The sequence below is a fragment of the Alosa alosa genome, chromosome 20 (assembly GCF_017589495.1).
Source record: "Alosa alosa isolate M-15738 ecotype Scorff River chromosome 20, AALO_Geno_1.1, whole genome shotgun sequence".
Lineage (NCBI taxonomy): Eukaryota > Metazoa > Chordata > Actinopteri > Clupeiformes > Clupeidae > Alosa > Alosa alosa.
Window position 1 is genome coordinate 13624378 of NC_063208.1, and position 10528 is coordinate 13634905.

Here is a 10528-nt window from a genome sequence, read left to right on the forward strand (position 1 = left end):
GGTATAAGGCCCTAACGATTAGGTTATGAATAGTCACAATCGCAATATAATGCAGATCCTTCTGCTAAAGAAGAACTAAATACGCATGGTGTCAGATTGGTTATGGAGGTGATACTTTCATTGTTCAGATGAAGACTCACAACAAATAAAACTCTTGCAAGAATAAGAATATAATGAATTAATTACATAATCACCCTTTGAAGTTATTTGTGTTGGTGAAAGTGAAAGGCCGTTTTATTCTGTGTGGTAACACTATACACTCTTTCTTCCCCCTTACCTCACTTGTGAGGTATACCATCACCAGTCATCAGCCATCCGTGTTTGGCCCTCATCTCACCTGAAGTCCCATCCCTACGACTGCCCTTTCATTGCCTCTTACTGTCCCCCCTGCCCGGATTCCTGGCCTGTACAGCCTAGCGACCCACCACTTTCCCTATGACAACTCTGCCCGGATTCCTCGCCCGTACAGGCTAGAGACCCACCACTTGCCCTATGACAACTCGACCCACCACTTTCCCTATGACAACTCTGCCCGGATTCCTGGCCTGTACAGCCTAGCGACCCACCACTTTCCCTATGACAACTCTGCCCGGATTCCTGGCCTGTACAGCCTAGCGACCCACCACTTTCCCTATGACAACTCTGCCCGGATTCCTGGCCTGTACAGCCTAGCGACCCACCACTTTCCCTATGACAACTCTGCCCGGATTCCTGGCCTGTACAGCCTAGCGACCCACCACTTTCCCTATGACAACTCTGCCCGGATTCCTGGCCTGTACAGCCTAGCGACCCACCACTTTCCCTATGACAACTCTGCCCGGATTCCTGGCCTGTACAGCCTAGCGACCCACCACTTTCCCTATGACAACTCTGCCCGGATTCCTGGCCTGTACAGCCTAGCGACCCACCACTTTCCCTATGACAACTCTGCCCGGATTCCTGGCCTGTACAGCCTAGCGACCCACCACTTTCCCTATGACAACTCTGCCCGGATTCCTGGCCTGTACAGCCTAGCGACCCACCACTTTCCCTATGACAACTCTGCCCGGATTCCTGGCCTGTACAGCCTAGCGACCCACCACTTTCCCTATGACAACTCTGCCCGGATTCCTGGCCTGTACAGCCTAGCGACCCACCACTTTCCCTATGACAACTCTGCCCGGATTCCTGGCCTGTACAGCCTAGCGACCCACCACTTTCCCTATGACAACTCTGCCCGGATTCCTGGCCTGTACAGCCTAGCGACCCACCACTTTCCCTATGACAACTCTGCCCGGATTCCTGGCCTGTACAGCCTAGCGACCCACCACTTTCCCTATGACAACTCTGCCCGGATTCCTGGCCTGTACAGCCTAGCGACCCACCACTTTCCCTATGACAACTCTGCCCGGATTCCTGGCCTGTACAGCCTAGCGACCCACCACTTTCCCTATGACAACTCTGCCCGGATTCCTGGCCTGTACAGCCTAGCGACCCACCACTTTCCCTATGACAGCCTAATTATTAAATAGTGCATTGAGAAGTGTATATTGTTTTTAACGGAGAAGCCAGAATTGTTGTCTGAGATTTTTTCTTCTCCATTCATCTAGCAGATCTTCACATTGCTGATGCCTTTAACATTAGAGCTTAACTATAATATAAGAGTGAGGAAAGGCCAGTCCAGTCATCGCTGACGCGGGCATAACTGACACTGTCGTATTGAAGCTCGTATCAGGGTCTCGTGCTTGTCTAGTGTATCAACTCCAAGATAACTTGTTTTTCACAATTCTTGAAAGTGGCTTCATGTTCTTGGTTTGCCTTTTAGTTCAACAAACAAACTATCTGTCTTTCCTCTGAATGCTGTTATACTGTATGGGAGTTTAGCTAACATTACATAAAAACAAGCCCTTATTGTCATGTACACTGTGCATCAACAGAGGGGATCTTGTGTATACACTAACTATTAGCCATAGTAGTAATGGTTAAAAATGAGAAAAGAGCATATGCTGTAAAATAAGTCAAGGGTGGAGCACCATTTGTCGATCATCATATGACTAGTTCAATAATATTAGTTACATAATGTCGATGTGTGAAGTGTCAATAGCAGCTCTTGGTAGCAACAAGGTACAGTGTGAATGCAAGTTAAGACTACTAAAAAGTCTGGTTGATTCTGATTTGTGTTCAAACTGTGTTTTCCAAAAATATGTATTTGATATTGATATTGTATTGAGGCAATCATCTACAAAACACCTTTTGACAGAGGGGCATGTGTCAATTATCAACATGAATTATCAACAAACAGAATGCATTAATTATCAGAAACACATGCAGTTGGTGACGTATATACAATATAAAGAGGATGTTTTGAATGTAGTTTGAGGGTGAGATTTAGTGCCTCATGCTTTGACATTCAATGACAGTATGACAGATCACATGAAAATTGCCCTGCCCCTATTAAATTGGATTTCATTGTTGTTTGCACTGGCTGAAGTACCCAGGGGCGTTTTGACGCTGGCACTTGGCTCTCATGCTGGTCCTTAATGTTACACCACTAAGGGGAATTGTTGCTAACAATTCATCATAGTGGCTTGGAACGTCAACATAAACAAGACATGATTTCCAGGGTCTTGATGTGACTTTTCAAACAACAAAACAAACTTTATCATGCCCCCCCTCCCCTGGATGCTGTTATTCTCACTGATTAGTGGATACTTAATTGAGAAAGCTGTCTCTAACTGGTGAAGTTTAAATGAGCAAGCATGAAGAGTGAGGCCTCTTTTCCTACATTTGGGTTCTAATGTTTACATTACTGTACTCTGTGTTTGTGAATAAAAAGAGTATGTATGTGTTGAAGAATTCAAGGAATTTGTATAAGGGGAGGGTGTTATCAGAAACAGTCTCGGCTGATGGAACACATGCACGGAACATAAATGGAAACCATTTCTGGCCTCGGAACTGTGTTGATCAACTGCAGGGGAGGCAAAGCCAAGCATTTTTTTGTTGTTGTTTGTTTTTAAAAAAACACAATAATCACATCAAAGCTTGAGGTGTTTCATAACACTGAAAAAATTGCCCTGAGGATAGTGTCACCTATAACAGAGAATCTTGTTGTGCTCAGTGTTTAAATATTTCCTCACATTACAGTCTTTCATTGTCATCTGTTGGTTTGTTTCTTTCAATATAGGAACAGGTGGCTTTTTTGTCCATAGACACGTCTGTGCCTCATTCTTGACTTCTGAGTCCTCGTCGGTTTGTGACCTAATGTTCGGGTCGTTGTGGGAGCGTTTCTGTGTCACAGTGCTATTGTCAGAGTCTGTGGTTTGGACTTGCATGGTGGTTTTGATGTTTCCCCATTCTCATTCTTCTCAGAAACAAACAGCCATCCTAGCAGGACCCACCGTGGCTATGAGCAAGACGAGCCTCTCAACGATGGCAACCACATAATGAGGGCCTCTGCTGTACACTGTTAAAGAAATGCACACAGAACTTAACCCACTGGGATGATGAAGTCAAAATTCCCACCACAAGATAAATGATATTTAATGTGTAAAACAAACACACACACACACACACAGAAAATAGCCTTTTTTTAAATAACCAGATTCCGTTCCCAGCATGCACCTGTATGTAAGGTATTTTATGCGCTCACTGATTCCATAGCCACCCCAGTGCCAGCGACGTAAGCACCCCAAACCATCGTGTCCCTCTGACTGAAAACACAAAGATCTCATTTAATCCCGTGGCCCGAAGGAGCAGGCCTTGTGCCCGGCTGCCAAAACTCAACAGCTATTTCCTGTTACACCCTCTTGACTTAACGCTGAACAGACCTTTCATTGGCACGTCTGGGACTGACAAAACGAGGGTGGGGGTTGGAGGGGTGCTGGGTGGTTTACAATCTTATTTACGCCACGCCTGGGTCCATCTCTTCGGTCAGATGAGCAGCACTTGACACACAGGCCCCTCCTGGGTTGTGAGTTTGTGTGGTAGGCCTATCTGATGTGGCTGCTTGTTTACAGTGGTGAGACTGTTGGGTTGAATCACTAGCAGTTAAACATGACACAAGGGTGCATGGATTTGTATTCTCATGAGTAATGCCAATTGCCTGCCTCTCTTTCCCGCAACCCCCCCTCCTCTCTCTCTCTCTTCAGCTCATTTTCCATTCTCTCTCTCACTCCTTGTCTCTCTCAATGTTCCCTTTTTCTCTCCTATCCACTTTTCTCTGTCTCTCACTAACTTTCTCCCCCTCTCTCTCTCTATCCCTCTCTCTCACTCTCACTCAAGCACTCTTGCTCTTGTGTTCTCTTCTGCCTCTCTTTGACTCCTTCTCTCTCTCTCCCTCTCTCTCTATCCCTCTCTCTCTGCTGGAAACACTCCCCCTTTTCCCTGACTCAGCCCTCCCTGGCGGCTCCTCTATGTGCTCACTCCCTCGTGTGTGTGTGTGTGTGTGTGTGTGTGTGTATGTGTGTAAGAGAGAGCACAGAGAGCTCATATTGTGCCTAGGCCGGCCTAGTGCCGGTACAGAAAGGGAGGGGGGGGGCACGTGTGCACACTATGCTGTGAGTGCTGCCTCTCTCCTCTCTCTCCCACTCCACATCCACGCACGCCAGAGTAGACAAGCGCCTCCCTCGGCTGACTCCAACTCCCTTTCCATCCTCTCCCCTTCCTCACAGACACAACGACACAACACTGAGAGCTGGAGCTGTTCCGGGATTAATTACCCCACTTCACTTATCCCCCCTGCTGATGTTTATTGAACACCTGTGGGACAATTTCAGAGGCTTCCTAAGTCGCCAGTCCATTTGCGATGTCACAGGTGAATTAAGGTGAGTGAGAGCTTAGATAGGAGCTGTGTCTTGTTCATGTGTGGGTGTACTGTCGGTCTGTATTTTTAATTTTGTACTATATAGGTCTGTCTAGGGAATAATTCAGCGTTGTGTTTGGAACATCCAGTCATTCACTACGTAGTGCACTGTATAGTGAGAAACAATGGTGGTTATTCACTAAAGCTCTATGTGAATGTGGATTTTTTCCTGAACTCAGGGCAGGTGTTGTCTAGGTTCGTAAATGTAAAAATTCTGTGATATGTTGGAAAAGGACTAATGGGAAAAGATCCATGGGGATGTGCAGTGGATCAGTGTTAGATATGCTCCAGAGAGAGAGAGAAAGTGAGAGATAGATAGATAGGTAGATCGAAACTTTAATAATCCCAAAAGGAAATTCAAACTTTCAGTCACTCAGTACCACTATGCTACATATAACACTAGGAAAGCACATCAGAAGATAGAATATTTAAAAGAAATATATATATAAAAGCACCATTTTGAAGGGCAGCCTACCTCAGATGATCAGGCGTCACTGACTCACCTGATTATAGTGATTTTCAGAGGATGTTGGGGAGAAGAAGTAAAAATATACACTCTCCACCTCTGCTGTTTGCTACTTTGAGAAAGGTGTGGTGTGGCATTGAGTGGGGTTTGGCTTGAGTTGGTATCTTGGCATCCTTTCCACTTGGAGAAAAAAATGATTGGAAGTTTGTTGGAACTTTTTACTCTCCTCATGATATGTGTGTGTGGGTGTGTGTGTATGTGGAGTGGGCAACATCTGTTCAGTTGGCTGTGTAAACATTATCACTACTTCAGACCCATGCGGGTCTTAGCCCAGCTACTGGTTCTGGAAACTGCTTGGCCCGCTCGGAAGTGGTTTGTGTGTAAAATATGTTTTCCTTTGCATTTACGAATAGCTGGCATGTAAAAAAGCCATCGGTTCACCCCACTGGAATGCTGTTTCGTTTTTTTTTTTTTGAAAGTAAAAAAGATATTTTGAGACGTTGTTGTGGCTAAGTGTCTACACAAACTCCCCTGTCTGGCGGTGACAAATGTTTATGGTCTCTTGGTTGGTACTGCTACAGCGGATCTGGAATGTGTTGTGTAGTTTGGGCACATGGGCGTCAAAGGGCTTTGTTGAGTTTCATGACTTGTATTTGGACAACTGTTTTTTTACGCGTCCACTTGCTGAGACTGACAAGGGTGGAGATGGCCAAGACCTTAAAATAGACTCAACTGTTAAATATCAGAGTGGGAAAACACAGTGTGACTAATTATGAAAAAGATTAAATAATACAATGAAAGCAATAAAACTCTTAAAAGAATTGATCAAGCTGTTCATGTTGCCTCAAACTATACAGATTTTCTGTTTTCAGGACCACCACCTGATCCAAATTCCTTGGTCCCCTCTGTCGTCTCCAAGCAGATATTTTCACACAGAAAAGAACAGGGAGTCCACAAATTGCTCATGCTCAGAAAAATCTGAAGCTCCTGTTCTGCCAAAGAATCTCTGGCTGAGGATATAGCCGCGGTGAAGTGTACGTAACTGGCCATTTGGAACTGGTTGATGCTGGCTCTGCGCGTCTGGAAGTCAGTAGTCAGTCCCATCCCAGCGAGGCAGCCTTAGATGGCAGACAGCAGCAGAGACTGCTGCAGAGACTGCTGAAATATCCTAAGGCCATACTCTTCACTCCATCTTATTTAACACAGAACACAGTTAACTGAGTTCGAAGACCAGTGGCCTGACTCAAGGTTTGGCCACGAACCTAAAGTGAAGTAGTATTTTGTTAATCATAACACGTGTCAGAAAACATAAGGACCCATGAAAAAGTGGACAAAACTGAACACAGTGAAGAAAACAGTTTAGGTTAGCAGCACCTAATCACTGAACCTTTGGGAGTTTCTCAGTTACAGTAAAGTGGAGTGAAGCCCTTATCTGCACCTAACCTGTGTTGGCCATCTTGGCAGGGTGACCCGGTGACTGCCGGGCAAAGCTGTGGGTAGATAGGGATCGGGGTGGGAAGAAAACAGAGTCTTGATGAAGTAGATTAAAACTAGAGGTAATTATGGGCTCCCAAGAGAAAGAGAGCCAAGGAAAGCAGACAAAACAGTACACTTTCATTTCTAAGCAAAGCGGGACCAGCCATCATTAGGGCTAGTTATCACATAGAGGGGGCCTCTGCGTCACCTGATATTATGACTGTTTGGACAGCTTTTGCTCATTCTGACCTGGGGGTGACCATAAGGTTACGTCTGGGTATCAGTGGGCCTTTAATCATCTGCATATGCATCAATCATCACATTACGTAACACTGAACAGAAATCTGAGTGTGTGGAGGGCAGGCACCAAATGGAAAGTTCTTCCAGGAACTGTTTTCCCTTCTCTTTCTCTCTCTTTCTCTCTCCCTCTCTCCAGTCATCTCTCTTCTCCTTTGAGTGAGTGACACGTGTTGGCCCCCTGCCAGTTTCCCAGCGACGAGTGAGTGTGTGTGTCGGCAGAGTCTCTGTGTAGGGTGGACCAGGGGAGCGGGGGTTGGGAGTGGAAGCCTGGAGCAGGCATGTGAAAGCCGACATGCGGGGCTTCCTGTGGGAAACACGGAACCCCGGGGACTCTGAGAAAAAGCAGAGAGGAGGCAGGGTCACAACATCATAAACAACACTGCACATGAGAGAGGGAGGGAGAGAGAGAGAGAGAGAGAGGCAAAGATAAGAAAAGAGGGAGAGAGAGAAAGAGACAGTGATGCAGAGAGAGGGATGAATTAAAGGAGAGAAAGACAGGGAGAGAGACAGAAAGAGAAGTGGGTGGTTAGGAGAACAGGAGAGCACAGAAGACAGAAAAAAACAAGAGAGAGGCCGAGCAAGAGAAAGCCACCCAGCTTCACATGCTGTGCAAAAGAACAGGGAAACCTCATGTTTGCTGCAAGCAAGATTATAGGTCCTGCCATCAAGATCTAACCTTGTTCCATTATTCTCTGATGGGCAGATCTCAATATGCCTCCAGTACATACAACAGACAACAGTGGAGATAAGGGAGTCAGAGGGAGAGCGAGATCTGCAATCTGTGTGTGTATGTGTGTGTGTTTGTGTGTGCATATGTGTGGGAGTGAATGTGTGTGAGTGTGTGTTTGTGTGCATGAGTGAGTGTATGTGTGTGTGTGTCTGTGTGTGTATGAGGATAATATCCCCCTGGCATATTTGTACATTGGTAGCTTGAAAGTAGCCTGTCTCCGCCCTCCTACGTACTTCTGCTCAATTTTCATTTAGGACCAGGCTAGCTTGAAAGCACTGATGGCTCATAAATATTCTGACCAGCTTGTAAAAATGCCCCATGGCACAGAACTGTTTTTATCAATATGCTCCCCTTTCTTTTATCCAGATATGGTGAGGAAGACCCATCACAAACAGATTATAACGGCAATGTAGACATCCTGAGAAGCAGACGGGCTGATGTTTAAAATGAATGACACACAAGCAGAAATGGAGCTTTTGAGCAACAGCATGGCAACATATGCCCACCTCAAAGGTAAAAGTATCTTATTTTGTTTCACATTTTTGTGCTTTTAAGGAAAAGACTAAGTTTCACCCTTCTTTGACAGAGGCCAGGGGAGGGTGGTTATTGGAAAGCAGAGAGGTATTGTGGGTATAGCCAAGGTTCAGGCCATCCCGAATTACAATTTCCTGCCTAAAATCTGCTGCGGGAGGATCCACAGCCAGTTGAGTGAGCAGCAAATCATTCCTGAGACTTAACTGTTCTGTTTGACTTGGCTTTACACATCAAGCCCATGAAAATGTCCTCAAAAAAGGTCCCTGTGTTTTCTCCCCCTCAGTGTGTAGGTTTTGAATGTAACTGGTTGATTTTAGGTTTTCTCCTCCACATGTAGCACAAAGCTACAGTCATAGAGGATGCATTTGCAAGTGTAAAATATTTTATTTTTGGTTGGTTTAAATCTTAAACACTTACATTGTAAGCCATAGGCCTATGTGAGGGTTTCAAATGTGCTCTGGAACTAGGCCAAGGGCAGTGACTTTGTCCACAATCTCAATTTCTCATTAAGACAAAAATAGTATATTTCTCAGATCTGTTAAAAGTGTCTTTCTTTCTATTGTTTTTTCTTCCATTTTAGAAAACGTGGAGAGTTTTGCCCTGTTCTTCATGTTAGGCGTGTGTTCCGGCTTGCTCGTGGCCTTGTGCTTGCTGGTGTTAGGTCTCGCGTGCCGGCCGCGCGCTAAACAAGCTCCTCGCTCACCTGACAAGCGGCAGCTGAGAGAGTCGAGCGAGGAAGATGAGGACGATGAGGAAGACGGCGATGAGCCAAGCCAGGTGAAAGATGACGAAGAAGCGGAGATTCCTCGAGTGACGGTGGCGCCCATGAGCGATCTCAGCCAGTCCAACGGAACCTTGCGAAGTGTAAACGTCTTCACTTCAGCTGAGGAGCTGGAGAAAGCGCGAAGATTGGAGGAGCGGGAGCGCATCGTCAGGGAGATCTGGAGAAACGGACAGCCAGACATACTGGCGACGGGCACAGGCACTCTTGGACGGGTACACTACCACTGACCACCTCAGATTGAGCATTGACTTGCTGGTCAGTCAAGTAGCAACTCATTGACCTACCGCTGCCTATGCAGTTTTTAGGCTATAATTTACGTAACACACACATCTTCTGGAAAAAAAAAAGTGATAGGCTAAAATTATTTTTTGTCCGTGGAAGCTTGTTTATGCTTGGATAGCCTATCTGGGTGTGATTGTTTTCCTATCACTAAGCTTCTCCCTTGGGGCCTTAGAGTTCCTTAAGCGTAAATTCAATCTGCTAGGCTACTGTCAGTCCTCAGAGTAGGCTATCATGAATTACAGGATAACTTGGCCTTCTAAAACCACTGTGAATAGATGGCATGGCAGCAATGTTTAGTAATTCGTGCTCCCTGCTATGTAGTAGCCTAGGCCCAAATATTGTTTATGAATTGGCTTACCCATTTGGCTTTGATTTGGCTTCTACAGTTAAGTCTCCTTAGGTGTGGCTGTGAGAGTTACCAAATGCTAGACACTTTTACACTTAATGACAAATTTAGTGTCACAACTACCAGAACCTTGGTCTGACAATTGTAAGAATCCCTTGTAGCCTACTCGTATGTTTAACTCTATTCTTCAACTTTAATCTGTGCCAATGAAATTCACATCCAAGTTAAGGTACAGTTTATTACCCACTTGAACACAAGCTACTTTGTAGTTTAACTGGGGGAAACTGTGTAACCTCGTCACTCTTCAGCTCCTTCCTGTCTCTCCCTATCCAAGAATAACACCCTGCCGTCTTCAGGTCTGTACCAGGGACATGCTCTGCAGTCCCGAACACTGAAAAGCATTGTGCCAACCAGGAAGTGCCTCTATCAAAAGAACTGGACTGTTATGAAATGAATATGCTTTTTTATATGCATTTTTACATGCACAATTCAAATGTTTCTGTATTGACAATTTAGTGTACGGTATTTTTTTGCCATTGCATGTAGCCTGTTGCCATTGTTGTATGATGTAATGGTTGAAGTTTACCTATCAAAGGTCCAAGACACAACCCATTGCATAGCTGCTTTTAACCTTATCAGGAGATATAGAGCACAGTTTAGTCCGGTTCAGTGCCCTGGCTCATGCACAGGGCAAAAGGGCCAATGGATGACAGATGTGCCGCATATAGAAAGAATGCCATTCCAAAAAACCTTAGGCCAAGACCAGAACA

General features: G+C 45.4%; 1 protein-coding gene across 1 annotated transcript; it reads left to right on the forward strand.

Annotated features, from left to right (window-relative positions):
- The first annotated feature begins 4512 nt into the window (after window positions 1-4512).
- On the forward strand, window positions 4513-10366 carry eva1bb (eva-1 homolog Bb (C. elegans)). Its single transcript, XM_048228949.1, has 3 exons — window positions 4513-4802; window positions 8179-8325; window positions 8927-10366. The coding sequence occupies exons 2-3, from the start codon at window positions 8250-8252 to the stop codon at window positions 9355-9357; spliced, it is 507 nt and encodes a 168-aa protein (XP_048084906.1). The 5' UTR covers window positions 4513-4802; window positions 8179-8249; the 3' UTR covers window positions 9358-10366.
- The last annotated feature ends 162 nt before the right edge of the window (window positions 10367-10528 follow it).